Source organism: Zootoca vivipara, chromosome 3 (assembly GCF_963506605.1).
Source record: "Zootoca vivipara chromosome 3, rZooViv1.1, whole genome shotgun sequence".
In the NCBI taxonomy this organism is placed as follows: domain Eukaryota; kingdom Metazoa; phylum Chordata; class Lepidosauria; order Squamata; family Lacertidae; genus Zootoca; species Zootoca vivipara.
Window position 1 is genome coordinate 95,960,258 of NC_083278.1, and position 25,609 is coordinate 95,985,866.

The following is a 25,609-nucleotide window of genomic DNA, read 5'->3' on the forward strand; positions in this document are numbered from 1 at the left end:
TAACCCCATACCCTCCAACATTTCTCCAATGAAAATAGGGACATCCTAAGGAAAAGTGGGACATTCCGGGATCAAATCAGAAACTGGGACGGCTTCTCTAAATCTGGAAAACAGGGACACTTGGAGGGTCTGTTATTTATCCACTTCTTCCTTATTGCTCAGCCTGAGTTTCTCCTGTTTGGAAAAAAAATGGACAAATACAGATGTGGGTTCTTTTGAGGGCATCTTAATTATAAAGCACACATAAACATACTGACAAGTTTTGTGGTGTTTTTTTTTTTTGGCCAATATTACATGTGCCATTCATATGGCTAGCACTGCGGGCATCATCTTGAGCAGCTCGGGGGGGATCGCTTTCTTTGCACTCCCAGTCCCCACCTTGCCTGGATTTCCCTAGGGGACATTTTTGCTTCACTTGGACGGCACTCCAGAACAGAGCGGGCCGACAGCCCAGTGCTTTCCCTCACCGGGGTTGCCATCCCTGTGACTCCCGCTTGCCCTCGCTCCGGGCCTACTCGACCAAACTCCTCCCGCCATAAGGGACAAGCGGCTTAGGGCGGTCGGTCGCTATAGCGACGGCCAATCAGGAACCCGGCGGGGCGGGGCCTAGCCGGGGAAACTCTTTGGGCGCGCCCTGATTATGCAGGCAAAAGGCGGGTGTCGCTGAGGGAAGAGTCGAAGACTCTCGCCGATTCGGGCGCCAGGGGCGGGAGAAGGCGCTTGAGAGCGCTGAGGGAAGGTTCCCCCTCGCTTCTCACCTCCTCGGCAGAGAGGCTCTTCGGGACTTCGTCCTCCGTCGGGTTGGATTCCGGGCAGCTTCCTCTCAGCTCCGTCTCCGCCAGGCACCAGGTGAGGAAGGGCTGCAGTCCAGTCGCGCCGCCTGAGGGGCGGAGGCGAAAGTTTGGCAATGCGCGCGCCTCACTTTTTTTGGGGGGGGGGGCTTCGCGCGCCTCACTTTTTATTTAAAGTGGGCATTCTCGGCGCAAGCTCCGACTTGTGGACAGATGCGCGCAGCGTTTGCGTCTGCTCAATCCCGTTTCGCCCGGTGGGAGGCTCACTTTGCAGCGAGTCCGGCTGGAAGTCGGCGGCGTTTGGCTCTTGAGTTGCGCCCCTGCGATGGAGCCGCTCCTCGGTTCCACAGGTAACGATGGAATGGAGCGCTAACAAACGCATCTGGAGTTTCGTAGGCATATAGAGAGGCAGGGGCGTAACCGGGGGTGGGATGGGGGTTGCAGCTGCTCCAGGCCAAATCAAGTAAATAATAAAAAAGTAGAAAGATTTTGACAGTGGGGTTTTCCTGGTTTTCTTTTGACCCTGAGCACCTGGGGTCAAAAGAAATTTGAAACAACTGTTGTTGAGACATTCCGAATCTGCTAGACAGAGGATGTTGACAGGTGGGTGTCCTGCCCCCCCCAAACATAAATCCTGACTGCACCCATGTATAGAGGGTGTTTCTGGTTGCAACTGCCCCCCCCCGCTTTGAGGCACATAAGTGGGTGTTGCGTACCAGCTTGGGGGGGGGATGATGTCTTTTTCCTTACTTTCCCCAACAGGTTGTTTTAAACAGTGCTAGAGTTCAAAACATCAACCATCTGTTCCAAAGACATATTAATGTCTAGCAATATGTGTGCAAATATACAGGCTATATGTGTGCAAAGAGCCCTACAATCCCATGCCTTGACTCTCTTCTCACCATTCCTGAGGGGCAAGTCTCTTTTGTTTTAATTCGAAAGATGGGGAATTTAGCCAGGAGTAGAGTTTACCTGAAGTTCCTTAATGGGAATTACGGCAAAATTCTGAGGTCATGATTCACAGACCAAAGCTCATTACGGTATCATCCAACATCCACAATATTGCACCAGTGCTCTCTTAACTTTGATAAGATATTTGGTATTTGAAATAAACATAGTCTAGTTCTTTCTTGAATCTTCAATAAAAAATGGATAAATATATCTTCAGCTTCTATGAAACTAAAATGTGTTTTTTGTTCATTTGGTAGAAAGCGATAATCTAGGCACTGTTAATTCTTGAATTCAGTGACTGCAAATCTAAAATGGCTTTTTGATAGGATTCAAATCATGGCTGTTCGCCTGTAAATAGGTGCTTAGCTCCAATAGCTTTATTTTAAAGCTATTTATAGAAATCTCCCAGATAAGCTCATGCTGCCATGAGAATGTTGTAAGGTAGAAATTATTTGTCATGTTGTCAGGAAAAACTGCTCTCCATTACATACTCTCAAAAAATTATCTGGATTGAATATCTGTCATTTTTAAAGGAAAACCCAATGGTATAACAATGTATTGAAATAATAATGTTAAAACGCTGCTGGCTTGATCTGTGTGTTTTTTTTTTTTTTGTAAAGAAAGCTATTTAGTGCAGTGGCAACCAACATGGTGTCTTCCAGATGTCCCACCATCCCTATTGACAAAGTTAGAACACAAAATACTGTAAAGCAAAAGCAGAAACAGAAACCAAGCCAAAGAAACCAAAAAGCAGAAACAAACCAATAACTTCTCCTCCCACAAACACGTTTAAAAGGCCACAGAATGTTAATCAGCCAACTTCTTGGTTATAAAGAAATGTTTTCACCTGGCACCTTGGATATGTAATGAAGGCGCCAGGTGAGCCTTCCTGGGGAGAGCATTCCACAAATGGAGCCACTGCAGAAAAGGCCCCTTCTCATGTTGCCACCCTCTAGGCTTCTCATGGAGGAGGCACAGAAAGAGGAGGCATCAAATGATTATTGCAGTGTCTGGATTGGTTAATATGGGGAGAGATACAGTGGTCCCGAGCCGTTTAAGGTCTCATAGGTAAAAACCAGCACTTTGAATTGGGCCTGGAAACCAAATATCAGTAATAGGACAGCTCCGACCCTCAGATTTGTAGCCAAAGACATGACACAAAAGTAAAAGGGATTAGGAGGGAAGAAGGAGCAAAAGCAACATTGAACACTAGTTCTTTGCTTCAGAGTTCTTGTAATCACCAGCTGCAGTAGAAATGTCTAAAAATTGTGGCAATCATGTTTATGGTCTCTCAGCTGAGCCTATGGAGAGGCGTTGTACAGGCAACAACTGTTTTGCATGAGGGTTGTGTTCCTGACCCCTGTGTGTGTAAGCCTATCCCACCCCCTTTTCCGGCCACTTCTGGGTTGCAGCAGTGCATGTGCACAGTCATCAATTGGTCGTTGTCTGCAGTCTCTTCACTCACTCTCTCCTTCTGTGCTATAGTTTGGGGGAATGATTTCTCCATTAGCCATGTATTTAAATAATTTGCATGCATTTAATAATATATATTTCAAAATAACAATAAAAACTACGTTGCATTTTTTTTATAAAAAAAGGAGGTCCAAGTGTAGCTTTTTAAAAAAGTTTCAGTCTGAGATAAGGAGTTGTACTGGTTTCAAAGCTTCTTTGGACAGGTATAATTTGCCTAACATATTGATTATGTCCAAGGTGCATTGAAAAATCATATCACTTTTCTGCAGTGAATTTGCCACTGCCTTCATACATATTCTTGCATGGTATGATAGTACTGCGGGAGGAATAGGATTCCTGGGAAGTAGGCTAGAACCAACAGCCCTTATCAGCCTCTGAAAATATAGGATGCAAATGAGTTTAACAATAGCTTAGTGGATCTTTTGCTAAGTAACTTGGAAGCTGTGCTGTTTAAGCAGAGAAGCATGAGTTCTTGTTTAACCCTTTCCCTAACTGACATTTTCCTACTCCATTTTTTTCACTGTTCCAACTCTTTTTATCCCAATAGGTTTCCAGATGTGTGCAAGGATGAGGATGCATCTGGAACCTCGAAAGAGGGAAATATAGGGAGGGAGGGTTCTGGAGAGTAACAAAGCAGATGCAGAAAGGGGATAAAAACATATCTATCTCTACATAACCACAGCTTTTCCACTCAAAATCACAACCACCAAAACTGCTTTTCTGAAGCCAAAATAAGAACATTGGATCATTTCCCCATTTGCCCCTTAGCTGAAGGAATTCCAAGTCACTATATATTGTGCCATTGCTGTAGTCCCATCCTTTCTACCAGAGGATTATGGTGTTGGTAGACTATGTGGCTAGTTGATCCATGGCTCTAAGAGCTATAAGCTTCAATGGAGTGCATTGCTGGAATTCTTCTCAGACCATCATATCCCATGGACTTGGTGGGGATAAGCTGATTTAATTTCATTGACTGCAAAGGGATTACATCAGTTTAAACTGGAATACTTTGGCATAAGTGGGTCATGGAAAGGTCTGAAGATAATTCCGATTTCGAACACTTTTGAGATGCTTTTCTTCACATTTAAGATCTAATTGATGTGTAGTTAAGCTATCTAGAAAAGGGAATTTTGAATTTGACATGTTGGGCTTAAATCATGGGTTGGAATACCTGTACAATAAACTGTCTTAGTCGGGCTATTGGTCAATCTAATTCAGTGTTGTCTACACTGTTTGAGAGTTATTAGGGAATAATGATAAAGTGATTTCCAAAATGTACAAATTGTTATTAGAATGGGAAACGAAAGACAAGCAGGTAAAGTTGGTGATGATTCACTGGGTAAGAGATATAGGCCATAATACTGAAATGGCTGCGTGGGAGAAGTCGTGGAATGTAGACCTAAAGTTTACAGCATGTTATACACTGAAAGGAAGCTACATGAAATTGATGTACGGATGGTATTTAACTCCTAGCAGATTGGCAAAAATGTATAAATCAAAATCAAACACATGCTGGAAATGTTAGACAAAGAAAGTACTTTCTATCATATGTGGTGGTCTTGTAAGAGAGTAAAACCTTTTTGGGAAATGATTTATAACAAATTGAAGAAAATGTTTAAGATAACATTTAATAAAAAGAAGCTTTTCTTCTCAGGATCATAGATACTGAGATACCAAAAGACAAAAAAAATGTTTATATATTCTAAAAGAAATTGTTTATATATTCCCGTACCTATGGGACCGCCTCTCCCGGTATGACCCACAGAGGACATTAAGGTCCACAAATAATAACATCCTGGAGATCCCGAGTCACAAGGTGGTTAGGCTGGCCTCGACCAGGACCAGGGCCTTCTCAGTACTGGCCCTGACCTGGTGGAACACTCTGTCCCAGGAGACTAGGGCCCTGCGGGATTTGTCATCTTTTCGTAGGGCTTGCAAGACAGAGCTGTTCCGTTTGGCCTTTGGACTGACGCAGTCTGACCCCACGGTTACCCTCCCCTAAGGTTTTATCTCATAATGGTTTTATCTTATTTGTAGATTTTAAATTTTAAAATTGAATTTTAACATTGTATTAATCTGCATTTTAACTGAATTGTTTCTTTTATACTTGTGTTGATATTATTTTTGTTAGCCGCCCTGACTGGGAAGGGTGGGGTATAAATAAAATTATTATTATTATTATTATTATTATTATTATTATTATTATTATTACAGTTAGAATGGTTTTTGCCCAGAGATGAAAAGAAGATGTACCAACCAAGGAAGAGTGGCTAATTAAATTAATGGATCATGCCAAAATGACAAGGTTAACGGGTGCAATAAGCAACCAAGAAGAAGAACATTATTAAAGATTGGGGGAAATTTGTGGAATATTTGAAAAATTCATGTATGCAAACAAGCAGTTAAACATATTATTAAGATAAAATAAAGACTAACTTAAAGATGGAGTAATGTAGAAAATGCAGTATGAAAATTAAAACTAAAAAGAAACCACAAACGGAGGGGAGGGAAGTCAAATATATGTGTATTAGAAATGTACAGTCATACCTCGGGTTACAGATGCTTCAGGTTGCGTCCCACGCCGAACCCGGAAGTACCTGAATGGGTTACTTCCGGGTTTTGGTGCTCACGCATGCACAGAAGCATCGAATTGCGACCTGAGTGTGCGCAGATGCGGCGCTGCAGGTTGCAAATGTGCCTCCCGCACGGGTCACGTTCGCAACCCGAGCGTCCACTGTATGTGATTTGTGTTTTTGTAATTTTTATGTTTGTAAATATTCAAAAAACTGAAAAAATAAACTTTTTTTTTAAATGTGTTGTCTACACGGACAGTGGCTTTCTAGGGGAATGGAGATGCCAGGGATTGAACCTGAGACTTACAGCAAGCAAAGCAGATGCTCTATCACTGAGCTATGGCTCTTATATGAGAACTACTGTAGAGATACAAATGATCCCCCCCCCCCAAAAAAGAACAGAAGGATTTGAGAGCTAAATTGGGATCTTTGACTCACCACTTTGTAACTATGGATTCCAATTAGAATAAGTGAGGATTACAACTGGATGAGTCAATAGTGTATCTTTAGGTTTAACTCCATAATCCCTGGTACTGGAAGCATCACCCCAGATCCTTCAGATTATATCAGAACAGCATTTTGTGATGCAATCTTAACATCTGTTAGTCTTCTTGATTGTCTTTGGATTTCTGCTACAGCAAAAGAATTGTGAAGTCAGTTTTGGGAAGGGCTGTAGCTGAATGGGCAGTGTAGAATCTTTGCATGCATAAGGTTCCATGTTAAATCCTTAGCAACCCTGGGTAGGGCTGGGAAGGACTCTTGTCTGAAACACACAAAAGTGTTGGAGGCTCTTGCCTGGAACACTGAAAAGTAGATAATTCAGAACTAGATAAACCAACTTGGGCAGCTTCCTGTGCTCCTAGCTTTTCCTTTAACCATTCTCCTGTTATCTATATCTTCAAGTGTTTAAATCATGCCATATACTTTATCTCAGTAATCTACAATAGTTGTGCGTGGTATACCCTGTTTCTCATATTTTAAGGCATCCCTACAAAATAAGGCATGGCAGGATTTTCCTGAGGTGGAAAAATATAAGGCATACCTCGAAAATAAGCCGTACCGGGTGGTGGAAGAAGGTCTGTGGCAAAGAAGGGTTGCTGCTGCCGCGTTAACCCCCGAGACCTGGCTGCAGCCTCAGCGCGCAGCGCGTGCAGCCCCAGAACCCGGCTGTAGCCTTTGCGCGCGAACACCCGGGACCCGGCTGCAGCCTCTGCCTGCCGCGCGCGCAGCCCCAGGACCCGGCTGCAGCCTCTGCCTGCCGCGCGCGAAGACCCGGTGGGAGCAGGTCTGTGGTCTGTACAGATACCGGTACCGGTACTTATTTTTTAATTAAGACATCCCTTGAAAATAAGCCATGCTGTGTTTTTTTCAGGAAAAAATTAATATAAGACATGACTTATAATATGAGAAACACGGTACCAAGTAATATTATCTCCTTATTGTAGGTGGGGGAATGGGGACCGAGAGAATTGTGGCATTTTGTGAGTTAATTGCTGAGATGAGCTACAAAATTGTGAGTTTCTGACTTGAATTTTTTGTTTCTATGTAGCACAAGCTTGTACATATATGTATCTGTTTTTGGCAGTTCCAGTCAGCTTGCATTTAAAGGAAACATTGGTTTATAATTACTTTGGCCACTGCTGACTATAATAAGAGCACTTTGGCTATTTTTCATAGTGGTGGGGAATTTATAATAGAAAAGTGGAAGGGAGGAGAACTGTTTAAATCTCTACCTGCCCATAACTTCCCAGTTCCAAGTCTACCTCCCCAAAATACTTTTCAGTGGGAAAAGTGGGTTTGGGCTTTTGTTGCATTTATTTGCATCAGTCAAATGAAGATTTTTAATGAACACAGTGAAAATACCTTCACTTGTGTAGTAGTGGAAGCTGATTAAGTGTGTGAGTGTGGGGAGAATCTGCAAGACTGCCTTCTCATTTTGAAGAATCAGTACAGCTATTATTGAAAGGCAGCTAACTCCTGTGGGCATGCCAAGTGGTCATCGGTATAATGCAGGGGTAGGCAACCTAAGGCCCGTGGGCCGGATGCGGCCCAATCGCCTTCTAAATCCAGCCCGCAGACGGTCCGGGAATCAGCGTGTTTTTACATGAGTAGAATGTGTCCTTTTATTTAAAATGCATCTCTGGGTTATTTGTAGGGCATAGGAATTTGTTCATTTTTTCCTTCAAAATATAGTCCAGCCCACCACATGGTCTGAGGGATGGTGGACCAGCCCACGGCTGAAAAAGGTTACTAACCCCTGGTATAATGCATCGTAACTCGAAGTAACACTTCTGTGCTACTGTGTGGCATATTGAAATCCACCCTCTTCATATTAGCGATGCTAAGGCAAGCCTTTAATAAAAACTGCACATGATTATTTTTTAAAATGTTTTTAGTAAGACGACAATGAGAGGTTGGCATAAACATAACTCTTGAGTCTGGGCAGATGATTGTGTTTTGCTTTAATAAGCATGCAGTGTGCTGAGTTTTACCACAAACATTTAGAAACAAAAAAGAAAAACACCCCCCCCCCCCTTTGCAAAGGTTTTGGGCAAAAAGATTTCTTATCACCATTTCTATTCTCAGTTTCTGTTTATTTTTACTGGTATTGCCCTCTCCTGAATCCACAGCTAGGGCTATCAGTTTATTGGATTACAGCAAATGTCAGTTTGCATCAGCTGAAGGCTGCTTCTGATGTTGCATTTTAAATGTGTACATTACACTGGGGAAACCTGGGTTTGTCACTGAGTCATCTGGGCTCCCTGACAAGTTCATAGGAATGATTTGCATGTTTGCAAATGTTTTTGTAATGTGTAGGCTTTCTTGAAGATTTTCCTATAAAAGTTTCTACTGTCATAAATACTTTGGGATCTGACCTAGCATGGTTTGGTTAACCTTTATATTTGGAAAACAAAACAAAGAAGTACTGTAGGTTAATTCTTACATTTTGCAAAAATATCTCAACTGTTTCTGAGATCCAAAAGTAGTTTATTTGATACTTGGTCTGAGTGGGGAGATGAGTAATACTTGTTTTCTGTGGCCTAAATGCTAAACCTAGTGCCCTCCAGATGTTTTTGACTCCCAACTCCACTGATCACAGGATCCAAAACATCTAGAGAGGACCAGGCTAAAGAAAGAAAGTGGCTATATTCAAAGAAATCCCATGCTTAACTTAGAAATTATTATTACGCTGTGGGCATAAATATATTTGCTTCCTTGGAGACAACCACAACTTTTGACTGGTATTTTGCCGATTGAAGTTGCCTCAATTTGACTGGTATTCATTAAGTTCCTAATTAACTTTATGAAACAGATGCATTTCTAAATGGAAACATTTCTGTGGGGGGGGGGAATAGCAATGGAAAGCTTGCCACCTCACATCACTGTGTGCTTTTTAAAGGCTATTTTAAACCTACTTTTCAATCATGTTGATTATTTTATTGTTCACACTTTTTTACATTCTCTAAAAAGCACCCACCTAAAAGCATCAACACACACCAAGTAGTCTTAGGGCTACTATTTCAGAAATGAACATGTCCCTGGCTCTGCATTGTGTGTTTCTGCTGCCTCCAGAGTGGTAAGGAAGAAAAAGCATGCAATCCCATGTATTTTACCATGTGCCTATTACATGGCACATGAGTTTGACCAAACTGCAGGAGGCAGTGCAAGACAGGAGTGCCTGGCGTGCTATGGTCCATGGGGTCACGAAGAGTCAGACACGACTAAACAACAACAACAACATTACATGGCAGAAAGTTTACACTTGTACCTACTTCTGTTCCTACTGTACCTACTGTGAAATGCCTCCTCTGACATGTATGTTGCTGACCACTTTGGGAAACTGCTGAACACATACCTGTTGTCAGTAGTGTCATGGACTCAGTTGCAGTGGAAATGAGTTTCTGGAGAAAAGCAGCTGGAAAAAGGAAGTTTAATCTCCCCTCTGCCTTGTCCCTACCTAGCTGCAACTTTGTAGTGGGGAAGCGGAGCCTGCGTCTTCTTTATATCATGTGTAGTTTGTTAAGTGCAGTTGCTGACCTGGGTCTGCTTGAGATGGGTGTGCTTAAGTAGCAATCAGAAAGAGCACCAAATGTTGTGCCATGTTGGTTCCCCGGCCTTCAAAACATGTCCTTTCACACTTACATGCATCCCACACCACCCACTTAAAGCTATTGTCCTTGTTCTGGTTGTGGACACTGAATACCTCTTATGTGTGACAGTTCTTTCAAGAACCAGCACCTTTTGTAAGAAAAGAATGTTTGGAATGGCATAGAAGTGTGTTTAAAATGGTCTAAGAAAAGCCTTGGACTCAGCTGTAGTAGAAATTGCAACACAATGAATGTGTGTTATGCAATTCTCTGTGTTTATGATGGCATCCAAATCTGCTTTTATAACATAATAAATGGGGACCCACAACAAACCGTTGCAGTGTATCCCAAGCCTTTAATATTAGTGCTCTTTTTCAGGTCTCTAAGCTGTCTGGAGCTTTAGTGCAGTTTGGAACTTGAAGAAGGTAGAAAAAAACATTAGAGGGGATCGTGATGAGGGTAATGGCTCTTTACAGTGTTTAAGTAATCTGCCCATTCTCTGGAAGTCCACTGAGCGGGGGGGGGGAGGCGGGGGGGCGGCAAGAGAAGGGAGTGTCTGAAAGAGATGAAGAGGGATGGCTCCTCCACATCTGCCACAACCACAACAGAAAAAAAGTCTGCCTAACTTTGAGGCCAGCCTCTAACATGAAATAAGCTGCTGAGGCTCTCAAAGAGGAAATGCTCTGGGCTTTTTGACATAAGTCCACCAACTGGCCAGTGCAGTCCATTGATATTATGGTTTTTGAGAGTACTGTGTATCTGGAGACTTTTGTAGATAGGACTTCCAGACAGCTGTAAGCTTTTACGCCTCCCCTATAGAAATTAACCCCTGTTCACTGGATTAGAAGTTGTGAGTTCTAACACATTATGTTATTAAAAGGGCATACGAGTGTGATTTTTGACACCATCTCTGTGGGCACACTGCTGGAAAAGTTAAGCAGTGGCTAAATCTACAGTCCTATACCTAGTTATTGCCTATGAGGTAGTCCTACTGAACTCTCTGTGTTTTGCTTCTTAGCAGATATGCATGGGATTTTGCTGTAAATCCCAAAGCAAAGCAAAGATGCTTAGGTCATGGCAACTAACTCAAGCCCAGTTATTTCTTGTGGTGTTTACAACCCAGAAAAGCCATGTTTGCATTTAGTGTACAGTGGTACCTCGACTTACGAATGACTCGACAACTGAATTTTTTGTCTTAAGAATGGGGCAAATGGTCACACGCTTACGAATTTCTTGACATCTGAACGGAAACCACGGCAGTTTTAGATAGGGTTTTTTCGACTTACGAATTTTTAGATGGGGTTGCTTCGATTACGAATTTTTTCCATTTCCAATGGTGCTTTTCGACTTACGAATTTTTCGACCTACGAAGGTTCCTTCGGAATGGATTAAATTCGTAAGTCGAGGCACCACAGTAGTGCTTTGAATGATTGAAAAAAAGTTCATTATTATTACAGCACCAAGTTGAAAACTAAGAAATTTTTTAATATAAAAACTGGCTATAAAACATTTTGAATCTAATAAATTGCTTAGATGAAAATGTATTTGGAAATTGTTCTGTAAGCTCTCGTTGTTTTTGTTATTTAGTCCTTACTTACAGAAAAGCCGATGTATGTAATCTGATGATTAGCCCCACAGTGAACTTTAAATTAAAAACACTAGCAGAGCAGCTCTCAAGAAAATCTGTGGCGTCCCCCATGAGAGCAAGAGAATGGAAATGGGGCCAGCTCACTAACTTCACTGTGATGAGTTTCCTGGAACTGAAAGGAGCAGGAAAAGGAAGGGGAGACTTTATATTGAAACAATTCATCTCTGGTCTATTACTGCTGCCTGTAACTGTTTACAGGGCTCTTGGAGTTTAATTGCTTCCTTGGAAAGCAGAGGCAAAACCTGCCTTACATATATCATCCTAACTGAGTATCCAGTCAGTGAAGTTGGCTCTTGAACTGCAGCTCCAATCTGTTGTCTTTTATACTCCAATCTGACATCACCAGCATCATTGACCTAACCTGAATTCAGACAAGGTGGAGGTACTATGTGTTGCAGGATCTCAAGCTTGGGAAGTTGGTAGAAGCCAATTTTGGACAGGGTTGTTCCCCCTTGGAAGGAACAGGTGCAAAGCTTGAAAGTACTCCTTGACTCCACTGTGCCCTGGTGGCTAGGAGTGCCTATTTCCAGCTCTGGCTGGTTTGCCAGATATAGTCATTCCTACACAAGGAAAGCTTGGCCACAGGGAGCTGGTAACCTCCATGTTGGACTATTGCAGCATGCTCTTTGGTTGCCGTTGAAGACAGGAAGCTGCAATTCATGCAACAGCGAGGCTTCTGGTTGATGTGTCTGACTGGACATGCATTATGCCAGTGTTGAAAGATTTGCATTTGTTACCAGTTAACTACAGCAGTGTTTCTCAACCAGTGTGCCTCCAGATGTTTTGGGACTACAACTCCCATCATTCCTGACCACTAATCTTGCTAGCTAGGGATGATGGGAGTTGTAGTCCCAAAACATCTGGAGGCACACTGGTTGAGAAACACTGAACTACAGTGCCCAATTTAAGATATTAACACTGAAATATAAAGTCCCAAATGACCTGGGTCTCAAATAGCTGGTGCTTGCAAGTGCTCCAATGTCATGCCAGCTCCATTGGCTCTATCTATACAGTATTAGCTTTTGGATTAAAAGCTGCTTCTAGTCTTTAAAAGTCTTAAACGGCTTAGGACCAGGTTATATTAGAGGCTGCTTGCTCTGATATGAGCCTGTCTAGGTATTGAGATAAATGTTGGAGGCTTTGCTCTCAGGCCTGTCTTGGGAGACCTTCTCTGTCATGATGCCTTGACCCAGAAATATCACCCCAGTTGAAATTTGGTGGGTTTTCTCTTGTTGCATCTTGTGCCAGAAACTGAAGATTTTTAAAATTTCATTGGGGTTGCTAATGTTCTGACATCTGGTGTTATAGCTGCTAGTTTGAATATATAACATATTTTACCCTGGCTTCCAGTGGCATTTGCATAATTTTGCATTGTTTTAAAGTGTTCACATTTTTTATTGCTTTTAGAAATTGTTTGCTTGCATTTTTATTGATGATGATGATGTCTAAATTCAATCGGGAATAAAAGGCTTGTTCCACATGGCAACCTTGTATCAAGATGATTATGTATTGAGATTAACCAGGAGGATTTTCACATGAGCTTTTATTCAGCTGCTGATTGTCGAGGCTTTCTCTGGCTCCCATAACAGAACTGAATGTATCCTGTCGGATATCAGATGGAAAATAATAGGATGCACATAGTACTGTTTTTCTTCCACCACCCCTGTAGCCCTATGTAGCCCAGCTGATACTCCCAAAGGTCTATACATTTCTTTCATTTAGATCGCTGGCATAATTGTTACCATATTCATATCCTGTGTTTTCTCATACTGAAGGACCGCTTATCACTTGCTGTTTGGGGAGTGTCTGGCTGTTGTGGGTCCTAAGATCCCCCTCTTATGCTGCCTGAAAGACAGGGGGAAGAGGGTTGGAGAAAATGCACTTCCTGCAAAAGGGGCTTTTGTTTTGGTGACCCTCCCCCTTTTTTCTTTCTTTGAGGGGACAAAGTTTGGCTCCTTCAGCTTCAGTGCAGCAATATTAGGCTTCTTCAATGGCCATTTGAAAGGAAGACACTGCAGCAGCCACATGTGACCTTCCCATTCTCAGGGGTGGACTTTGGTCATCTTTGCCTGAGCAAAGCAAACATCCCATCCCCCCCGCAATGGATCTTCTTAATTTTAGATCTTGGCACCCTCTGTGGGGGAACCGCCCACACAACCCTAAATCCAGCAGGGGAAGTGTTCTGATTTCACAGATTTTTATTTATTTAGTATTTTATGCTGTTGCTGTTTGGGGGAAGGTTTGTACTCGCCAAAATGTCACATTTCACTGCCAAAAAAATAAGGACCCCCAAGGTGGGAGTTCTATCATGGTAGAGCCCATGCTTTGCATGGTTCCTGGTTCCAAGCCCTGCTTGGGAACACCCAGGATTGAAAGACTCTGATCTAAAATCCTTAAGAACCATTAGCAGCCTTCCCCAACCTGGTCAGATGTTCTGGATTACAACTCACATCAGCCCGAGCCAGCATGGGATTTGTAGCCAAAAACATCTGGTAGGGAAAACATCTGGAAGGGACCAGGTTGAGGAAAGTTAGTGAGGACAATACTGAGTTGCCATTGGTCTAACTCTGTATAAGGCAATTATACTATGTTGCAGTTCCGGCATGGTGAAGAGCCACACCATTCATTTTCACATCAATCCCTCTTACTAGAATAAAGTTTTCCATGTTCTTGGTAGAAACAGCTGAGCAAAAAACAACAACCCAAAACCAAAAATTTTGGTCACAAATGTTTGTATGCTTCCTGTCAGAGAAGCATACCTTGTCTGGTGGTGTAGCAATAAAACTAAAAGCTATGTGCTAAGCAGGGTGCAGTGTGGTTTCAAAAGGGATGGTGGACCAATTTGATGGTGTTGAGATTCCTGCATTGCAGGGGGTTGTAATGGATGACCCTTGGGGTTCCTCTACAATTATATGATTTTACGGCAAAAATGAATGTGATCATCTTTCTATTTGCCCTTTTACAGGGTGAGGGGCCAGAGCGAGAGTGAACATGTCGCTGGCTTCCTGGTTCGGGTGGAATGAACCCCCCAGTCGCATTTCTCAGAGGAGCCCAACAGAAATGGTGGTGGAAACTCTTATGATGGAACTCAGCTGGCAGATCAAGGAAGCTGAGAAGCAGCAGCGGGAACGAGAGAACGAGTACCGCAAGATAAAGACGGGTGTTGACTATGGGTGGCTAGTTAGCTACCCCAAGCACAGCTACGATATCAGTCCAGGGGAGCGTCTGCAGCTGGAGGATATGTGCTCCAAAATACATCCCTCCTACTGTGGGCCCGTCATTATTAGGTATGCTGAAGCCTTATGTCAACCTTCTCTGGCTATGGCTGTACACTCACCAACAGAAATGGAAAATATACTGGTTTTCCCACCTTCCACAGTTTGTAGTTTCAGAGAAGCATCATAATGCCGTTGCAGTGGGTTAAGAGGATGTCCATGGTCACTGAAGATCTCAGTTAAGTAGTGCTTGAAAGGGAGTGTTCTGAGCTTTGCTGAAAATATTGGTTCTCATTTTCTCTTAAAATCCAGTTTCACATTCTTATGGCAATGCAGATGAAACTCAAAGTGTACTGGCAATTCTTGGTGAAAGATAGCATAGATACTTGCTTCTTTGTTTGAGTAACTGAACTGGAATAAATAAGGCAGAATAATCTGTCTTTTACAAACATGGGTGAACAGTACAGAAACAATGCAAATGACCTAACATTGATTATGTTTGTGTGAATGCAGCATAGAGCCTGGGTATCTTGAGCTATTTTGAGAGCCTTTCTGTTAATAACTTGAAGAAAGTGCATAATAAATCTATTCCAAAATCCGCATTAGAAATACAGCTTTTATTAGGCCAACTTGCAAGCTCTCCAGAAATTTGTATCAGATGGTAACCAAAGCAAGGTGGAGGGGGAAAAAAAAGATTGGTGGTAAAATCATCAAGTCAACGTCTGTAATGGATGTACCGGTGATTCTAGTTCTTCATCTCTCCTGCAAAAACATGCAACTAACATGCCTGTTCATTTGAATACCTCATTATTTAAATGGCAAAAATTTGATTGGATTAATAGCTGTCAATTATCCATTTGATGAACAAATATATTCTGATTTTGGAAAAGGGATCTTATTCTTAAAAGGATTTTTGCTGTTGTAACTATAGATTAAAAGAGCAAATATTTGTGCCTTAGGATTTATACCTCAAGTTATGAACCAGCTTTTTTGGCTTCTTTCCTCCCCATAGATTTCGGCAGCTTGTTTCTGAATATGAACCAGAGGTCTCTGAAGTTTCTCGGCTTTTTCGTTCTGTTCTCCAAGAAGCCATGGAGAAGAGCAAAGAGGAAGAAGAGGCAAAGAAGCTTGCAAGGCAATGGAACACAAAGCACAAAACCAGCCTCTCTCTCATGACATTCAAGTCCCGGGCCAGGATTCTGCCCTTCAGTAGTGACATCAAGACCATTTCGGAAGATGTTGAGAGGGGCACTGATCCAGCCAGAAGGGCATGGAGCATGCCTGAATTCAGGAGCACCAAGGACTACTGACTCTATTTATAACACTCAGATTTTGGGAACAGACCATCTTATTTATGTATTTACTTATTCATTTTTGTGTGACTCTTTTTCCTATGTCCTGTTGTCCCTTCTTTCTTTGTTCTGTGGAGAGTTCACACTGAATGCTTCTTGGGCTTCTTTTAACCCATGCACCTCTCTGTGTGTTCCCGTTTTCATATGGACTGGCCTCTTAATATAAACAGCCAGCTTGGTGCACTATGGGATGTGTGACAAACTCCAAACCACTCAACCTATTTTGCTTTAAACCAAAAGAGAAGCCCAGAAAGTAGCCAGAAAGTAGTTGTGAAAATCAGCCCCATGCTTCTGTTTTACCCTCTTTTATAAACATCTCTCTTTCTTTTTCTCTCCTGATGCCCACAGTACTGCAACTGATGTACATACTCTCTGGACCACACGCCATATCAACCCCAGCCAAACACTGAGCAGCATATCAAAGGGTCCACAAACACAATTGCCATGCAGCAGATAGTTAACACAAAATAGGGTAGAAGGGGATTTCTGACAAAAACGAGTTATTTGTCCCTTGTCTGGAAAAAAATCAGTCCAGTGAATATGATTAGTATTTGCTATTGCTATTGGTCCACAAACATAATTGATTACCCCCTGCCCCCAATTTGTATTGTGCTTCTTTTACATTGAAATGAATGGGGTGGAATTATGTAATGAGAACATAATTTACGCCCTTATGTATGTAAGTAAGTCCTTCTGCCACAATGGACAGCGAGACAAAGTAATATAGCTTTTGGTGGCATATGAATTGCAGTGGAATGGAAGCTAAGCCTGATTGGCTACGATGGGCTACCAAGACCAGCCAATATCAAGGTGACCCCTAAGCATGTTTTTACTCTTTGGGGGCTTTCTGTCCTCAGAAAGCTGTCATTGCATGATTCTAACTAGGCATATGCCCCATCTTATAATTGGCCACTTCTGTGTAGACATGAAAAATGGGCCCTATTCTTGGGGTAGGGAGGGATTAAGATACCCATGCAGACACTTCAGTGCTATTGATCATGAGGCTGTACTATGGAGGGCTTGTGCAAGTGTCTCTGTTTCTTTTTGCCGGTAGCTCTTTAAAGCTAGAAAGAGCTGCTGGCTGTAATGCCAGGAGGAGAAGCGCTTTGATGTGCTGTTTCCATGGTGCAGCTCTAAAGCAGCTGCTGTCACATTTCAAATCAGAATTGGAAATGTATTTGAGCTTGTGCAGGAGAACTTTCAGCTGGATGGTGTTTTTCTTCTCCATGAGAAGGAAACGTGCTTATGTTTTCTGAATGTCAGACACTGTTATGCATGAAATATGCCCAGTCTGTCTACCTCTGGATGACAAATTGCAACCCTGGCAAGAAAGGGCTGGGATTATTTGTGAGTAGTTTAAGATAAATCCAGAGGATAACTTTTGAAGATAGGTCCTTAGCTTATAGCAACATATCTGCTTGGGCCTGACTATGTATCTGTACACAAGGCACAATCCAGACAAAGTTGAATTCTTTTCAGTTCGTTTAGTTTAATGCAGAAATACTTGGAAGCAGGTATAAATTTTCTATTAGAATGACTGGCTGGCTCATGCCATACTATCTTGTGTAAATGGTACAATAGGTTAATTGACAAAAGAAGCTGCTTATTTGGCTGTGTTCCACTGGAAACTAAGACTGAGAATTGACTCTTGATATCTGAGCCACCTCATGAGAAGAGAAGAATCCTTGGAAAAGACCTTGATGTTGGGAAAGATGGAGGGCACTAGGAGAAGGGGACGACAGAGGACGAGATGGTTGGACAGTGTTCTCGAAGCTACGAACATGAGTTTGACCAAACTGCGGGAGGCAGTAGAAGACAGGAGTGCCTGGCGTGCTATGGTCCATGGGGTCACGAAGAGTCTGACACGACTAAACAACAAACAACATCTGAGCTAGCTGGTTTCTGAGTTGTGATTGCTTCCAGGCAACTCTTGTAAGTGAATGGAGTACTTAAAGGTTCAGAGGATTTTGTGTTTCATACTGTATGCCACTGCCACCTGGACCCTTCAATTTTTGCTAAGATTTCTCCTGGAGTGATTTTGCTAGCTTTTGGGATCTATCATCTATCTATCTATCTATCTATCTATCTATCTATCTATCTATCTATCTATCTATCTATCTATCTATCTATCACACACAAACCCACGCAAGATGGAAAATTGTGGATGCACTGTACTAAAGAATTCACTCTCTCTCTCACACACAAACTTTTCTGAAGACACCAGCAAACTGCATTATTTTAATATGAAGCAAACTCAGGGTTTCCAAATCCCAGATCCAGTTTGAGCTGGACCATTTAAACTTAGTAGCAGAGACCCAAAATATTTTGACAATTGTACAACTACCATGCCACTTTCTACACCTATGAATATTTATTTATGGAATTTGTATACTGCTTTTCCTACGTGAAAAAGAAACTATGTTTTTAAAAATACTAATGTAAGGGCTAACGGTATTAGCTCTGTTCCTCCCTGCTTGTGTTCTCCATAGCCCACACAAGTGTTTAGCACCCTATGACAGTCTGGGAGATAGTGCCCCTGATGAATTATCTTAGGCTATGGTAATCTATATTTGATAGAGCATTTTTAAAAACTTGTGTGTTCTCATGTGGTATCTCTGTCCTTTCTAGTGTATATGTACATGTTTCTCTTTGTCTTAGGGCCTCGTTCATAAGGAAAATTGACAAAATAATATAAAAAGCCATTTTCTAACATTGCCATTTGACCAACTTTTGTATCAACAAGTGAACAATTGTTTGCTGTGTTAAATTCTGAAATACATTCTTTAATTTTAGCTGTCCCATTGTCCTGTGATTTTTTTATCCAGTGTTCTAGTTATTAGGAACTTCAAGATTATTGCTGCCATTGTGCAATCTGAGTGCTCATTAAGATGGCTTTCTATCTCAGTTGTTGAAAACAATCCACGCTTGCTTAGCTTAAGTAATGTAACTTAATAGCATATTAATATAATTTAATAGTAGTAATATAACAGCAAATGGTGTTCCAGTACCAACGGTGCAAATTCAGAAATAATTGTGTACCACTCTGAGAATTTAGCAAGCATGGCATATGCTGCAACCAAACACTAATCCAGCAAACTCCATACGCAGATGGAGGCATTGCATCAAAGTGGATAGCGCTTGATGATTATGAAAGCACTAGCAGTGAGTCTGCAGTGACCTCACAGCAGCAGCAGCACTGCAGCAAGACTGGAGCTCTGTAGGCAGATCAGCAGTAATCCCAGATTGGCTTCACAGGTCCATTCCCATAGCCCTGTTCCAGTCCTGCTCAGGTCAGTGGGGTGGCTGTGCTTCTGCACACCAGTTGCTACTGCATCAAAGTAGCAGTGGAAGTGACAGCTATGAAAGGAGTTCTGGTTCCACCCCCTTTGAAGGCAAAGGAATGACTTCACTGAGGTTGAACTGTCATTTTGTCATACTAAAAATCAGTCAGCCCTGCCTTTACCAAACCTGGTCAAATAAGCTGGGAAGAGAAGGACAAGAAACAGCAACACAGGCGGAGTTAAGCAACTATACACTATGTGTATTCATTTAAATGCTGTATAAAAATAGGATGAACACATAAATGAGCTCATTTTCAAAGCAACTTTGGCAACCAGTTTCATTTACAAAGTATTTCAACAGAATTTATCAGCACCGTACTCTGTACAGATCTGTTAGAAATGTTTCCTTCTTCACCAGGGCCTGTTCTCTGTACTGTAGTCAATTCCACTCTGCCACAAATTTAGAGATGGATAGAGTGCCCTCTGCTGTTACTTCCATGGATTTCACTAATAGGAATTTGTGGAATGTTATACAGTACTGAAGAGGTTTTCAACCTTTTTGAGTCCATGGCTCCCTTGACCAACTACTTTCTTTCTGAAGCACCCCTGTGGAGCTCAGGAGCCCAGTTATGTCACCTCTTGCCTACAGAGCTGGCAGCCTCTCACCCTTTTTTGTACATCCTCCCTTCGAAAGTGTTCCCTCAGCCTCCTCTCCCCTCTCCTTGGGAGTCCTCCGGGCAGCTGCCGCCGCCACTCCTAATCTGAGTTGCCCTTCCCTGCCCCCAGAGATGTGCCTCCTCACACTGCCTCACAGGGGCCTGGGACTTGTCTGTCCATTCCCAGCAGCAAGGGCTGTTGAACTGGCTGGCTGGGCTCCCTCGCCTGCTTCCTTCCTTGTTTACTCCGAGGCCACCTCAGCTCCTGGCAATCAGCACCCCTTGACCACCATTCAAGGCACCCCAGGGTGCCACAACACACTGGTTGAAAACTACTGTTGTACTGCATTACAGCAGATCTAACTATCCCTCCCTGCTCAGTTTGGGTGGTAGGAATATCCACACTAAGAAGAATGCTTTGATGGTGTTTCCTGCTTGGCAGGGGGTTGGACTGGATGGCCCTTGTGGTCTCTTCCAACTCTATTATTCTAAGTCCTCTAGTAATTTATGCAAAATAATAACTATTACATATGCTGCTGCTAAGAGTGTCCAGAGTCCACTTTTCCCTTGTTAGTGCTGATCTTATTAAAAGTGCAATATGATATATGCTTCTCTCTTCTCATCTCCCCCAGCCCATGTGGCACCTAATCATGTGGAGTAGTAAGAATGAGCTACAAGATTTCATAATGCATTTCCTTTAGTAAATGTTCTCAAGAGAGAACAGGTAATGGTTTGGGGCAGGAACCCTGTGACTACTGGCCTGGCCTGTTTTGTTCTGCTCTGAGCTTCCATATCCTGATACTCTAAAACTCTGCTTGTGTGGCACATAATTCACCAATTGCTATGTGATTCAAATTCAGAAACAGATTTTATTTGGTTTTCTTTTAAAATAGAAGTCTGTACATTGTGAAGTTACCTTACATGACCACTTGTCTACTGAAGTCTATTGGGTGTACCACTGAACTCTACTGAAGTTGATGGCCCGGTGGGATTTTCATAGTGTGCACCTACATACATATTTCTCTGTAGGATGTTAGAACATAAACTATGGCAAGCATACAAAAAAGCAAGCAGTGGGGATCAACACAAAATAATACATTACACCAGGACGCAAGCTAGTTGCAGAATATTCACATAATGGTTATATTATGCCAGAATATTTTAATAGCCTAGCACCTAGTTAACAAACTGCCGTTTGGCTTGTTAATAACGTGAAAAGGAAAAGGAAATCCCATCAATGAAACAATGTTTTCAAAAGTATACTGTATTAATTCCTCTAGAATACACACTACTTAGAAAGAGGTGATTTTTGTCGTTTACAAACAAATATCTTCAATACTAAAAATTTCTATATATACAGATACTCTTTTTTTAAAAGAGCTTATTTGCAAATAGTCAGCTTTAACATGAAAAATGATAAAGGACAGCCAGTGGTAAAGTTGTTTTCTGCATGCAGTTTGGGATATGCACAGTAGGTCAAAATTCAACCATGTCATCTCCCATTAAAGCATTTTTAAGAAACCACCCTAGTTTTCTTAGGGTCCCCAGGAGCAGCAATATGGCTCTTTGTTGGCAAGTTGTTGCCATCAGTTCTTTACTGTTGTACAGGAGGAAACTTCGCAGCAGGAGAATTTCAGCTCATCGCACATAAAGTGCTTTCACCCCTTCACTCTGAACTTGTATTTAGTGCTTTGAGGAGCAGGTTGACAGACTTACTGGTCCTTGCTTAGTAGCATATTCACTACAAAGCAGAGTTCAAGAAATCAAGAAGTTCAGCGCGGTTTCGATCTCGCTGGAAATCAAAAAGCCAGTGAATTTAGAACTATTTTATAAATGCTTTCAATAGCCAGTTCAAACTATTAGAAACTCTTTTTGTAGCCTTTTGTAAGGGTTGGTTCTGTTTTGCTTCCAAACTCCTAGGCTTTCAGTCACCTGAGTTCATTATTAGGGGGAATGATACAAAATAATTCAATAACAGAAAAATCACTAGATAAACTAGAAGGCCTTCAGACATAAAGAGGTCCTTTTTTAAACAAACTCAATGAATGCAGAACATTATGGGAAAAGCTACAGCTTTGATCCAGCTGCCATTTCAAATAGCAACTGATCATTACAGATGTGTATATCCATCTGTATGAAAAGATATCTCCAGATAGTTTGACAGGGTTTGGGAAAGCATTGCAATGGAGGTGTACATCTGCATTGACAGTACAGGACCCCCTGGACAGGTAAGTCCAGTCAAAGGCACCTTTGGGGTTGCAGCGCTCATCTCACTTTCAGGCCAAGGGAGCCAGTGTTTGTCTGCAGACAGCTTTCTGGGTCATGTGGCCAGTATGACTAAACCGCTTCTGGTGCAATGGGACACCGTGACGAGTGCTAGAGTGCACAGAAATGATTGGCAGTACATACAGATCTAAATCAAGGTGTAGACCAAAAGTGGATTATGAATTTACATAGCTCTGATGCTACAACCGAAGGGAACAACAAACCAGTAAACACAGATACTACCTTCCCCCCTCCCCTTAGGAAGCAATAAAAAAGCTTAAAATGTTACCTCTTTATCCTTTTTACTCTTCTTTACTTTCATCTTAATTTTCTTCCCTGTGATCATACTGTAGTTCTGATTCTTCTTTTTATCTTTCAAGTACTAAAAGAATATATTTGATACATAAATAAATATGTACCATTTTAAATTATCCATATTGTTGTTGTTGCTAATTTATTAAATTTGTATACTGTCCTTCATCTGAAGATCACTGGGCGGTTCACACCATAAAAATACAAAATGAGAATACAAAACACATAATAAAAACAAGAACAAAAAATCTCAATAACTCCCCTTCTGCAAATACATATAAAAGGACCTAGAATGTTAATCAGCCAAAGGCCTGGCTAAAGAGAAATGTTTTCGCCTGGTGCATGAAGATAGGAAGTGAAGGCACCAGGTGAGCCTTGCTGAGAAGAGCATTCCACAAATGGGGAGCCACCACAGAAAAAGCCTGATCCTGTGTTGCCACCCTCCGGAACTCTCGTGGAGGAGGCACATGAAAAAGGGCCTCTGAAGATGATCACAGGGTTCAGGGAGAGGTGCTTTTTGAGGTATTGTGGTCTGGAGCCATTTAAGGCTTTATAGGTCAAAACTAGCACTTTGAATTGAGCCTAGAAAGTATCTGCCAGCCAGTGCAGTTAGACGTGGTTCAAACTGCCTTGCCCTAGTGAGCAATGTGGCTGCTGAATTCTGCACCAGCTCACTTTGTTCAGAGAAAGCCCTACATATAACTTGTTGCAGTACTCTAATTTAGATGTTACCAGACCACAGCCAACAGAAGTTAGGCTATCTCTGTGTAGATAGGGGCACAGCTGGGCCATCAGCCGATGCTGATGGAGGACACTCCATGCCACTGAGACCACCTGAGTCTCAAGCGACAGCAAAGGATTCAGAAGTACTTCCAAGCTACATGTCCGCTTCTTCAGAATTATGTGTGGCTTACTAAACAGCAGGGAAAACAGAAACATGTGCAAATATGTAATGAATGAACCTCTTAAGCCAAAACAAACAGGAAATCAAAATCTTAAACTGATTTAAGTTGCCGGGGGGGGGGGGGGGAGAATCTGACCCTATGAAAACAGCCTAAAGACAAAATACTCAGGATTCTTCAGAGTCAGATACTAAACCAGTAGATTCTATGAATCTGGTGAAAGTAATACTGAAAGAGTTTCACTCTCCTGAAGTTCACTCTGCTCAATCACACTTGATGGTGTGGTTTTGTGGTAATGGTGCCAAACTAGGACTAAGGAGACCTGGGTGTCAATTTCTTTTCAGGCAAGCTCACCTTGGGGCAATTATATACTGTCAGCCTAAACCTAATTTAAGGGTTGTTGTGAGGATTAAACAGGGGTGAGGAGACTGTGTCTGTCACTCTGAGCTCCTTGGAGAAAGACCAGATAAAAATGTAGAATAAATTTGCCTCAGTGTTTGTCCTAATAGCAAGATGTAGTTCAACATTTAGAAAGGCAATCAAAACAGAAAATATAAGTAATTCTACTGCCCATGTAATTATTTTTAATCATAGACACTTATGAACTTGTCTAGTTCTGTGGGGAAAAATTGAGACACTGCCAGGCATTCAGTCTTGCACCTACCTTAGAAAGCTGTACAGGACCTGACTTTTCTTTCTTTTTCTTCTTTTCTTTCTTTTTCTTCAACTTATCTTTTTTCCTCTTCTAAAGAGATAAAAACATGCACAGGCATTTCTTTATGCCTGATAGTAGCCACAGAACACCTATACAGATTCACAGTAATTTATGCACTGCCTACAGAGACTGGAGAGGGTGATGATGGCCATGTGAATTGAACGCAGCTTAGTTGTATTATACCTACAGTACAAAGCTCAGAGGGTAACCAAGTAAAAAAGTTGACTTTTGAATCCCAAAGCGGGGCCTGACTCATACACCCTGCGTTATGCCAGAGGCCCCAATGAAGTAAAAGCCTTGAGAAAGAGACATTGCAGGAAGACAGAGCAGCCTTGCCAAAAGGAAAACATTCCTAGCAAAAGGATTCCCTTATCAGAAGGGAATGATGCGCTAAGCTGCCCCTGACAGGGGACATGCCCAAGGGCACAGGGAGAAAGTCAGAGATAAGTAACTGAGGGCATGCACAGATGATGTGGAGGAGGGGGCAAGGATGCACAGACCACCATAGTGTGTCTGTGCTCTATGTTTCTGACCTTTTGCCTTGCGTGGATGCTTTAGATCCTGCGTCTGTGTCTTAGGAAATCATAGTCAGAGAAGGGTATAAGGGAGCTTTGCGATTTGTGCTTCTTTACTCCTGTCGTGAGCTTGACCACCAGGAGTCTCTTAAATTTAAGAATTAAATTCTTTCTCTGGATTCAACCCCCCCGGTGTCATTATTGGCTATCTCTGTCCTGCCTGGGTGCAACTTAAAAGGGACCCTTACTAGCTGATAAGGCTACAAGACCTAGCAGACCAATCTCCCTATTTATTTATTGGCAATATTTATAAGTTGCTAGCCAGAGTTCACCAACCTTTTGAAGCCAGTGGGCATGTTTGGAATTTTGAGAAAGTCCTGTGGGTGACAGTCAAGAAATGGTTGCTATGAGAATGCAGCATAAAACAAACTGGCTGCTGTATGGTGGTTGATGGTGCTTGTAGAGAGCTGTGCCTTTGTCTACACAGCCTGATTTCAAACCATGAGAGGGCAAAGAAAAACAGGCCTCCCAATGTCATTGTGACATCTGGAGACTGACAGGTGCTGCCCATCCAACTTGGCTCACAGGGGATCAGGGAACCATGGATCTGTCCTGCTGGCCAGTTCTAGTTCCTCAACCCAGCTCTACAGCTAATCAGCTGTTGAGCTCATTTAGTTTAATCCTTAAATAGAAGTCCAATCAATGAATGCATGCTTCCAATGATACATTTTCTCCAGAACCCACTGTTAGCAGCCATATGACCCACCCACATTATCTGCTAACAGGCATCCAACCCATCATATGAGGATCACTGTTGTAAGCTTAAGTCACATCCACAATGAGACATGCATTTCCATGGATATGGAGTTCAT

General features: G+C 42.1%; 1 protein-coding gene across 1 annotated transcript; it reads left to right on the forward strand.

Moving 5' to 3' along the window:
- Positions 1–690: 690 nt before the first annotated feature.
- Positions 691–18,553, forward strand: RD3 (RD3 regulator of GUCY2D). The gene is made up of 3 exons (XM_035111276.2): positions 691–849; positions 14,490–14,811; positions 15,752–18,553. The coding sequence occupies exons 2-3, from the start codon at positions 14,516–14,518 to the stop codon at positions 16,047–16,049; spliced, it is 594 nt and encodes a 197-aa protein (XP_034967167.2). The 5' UTR covers positions 691–849; positions 14,490–14,515; the 3' UTR covers positions 16,050–18,553.
- Positions 18,554–25,609: the final 7,056 nt, after the last annotated feature.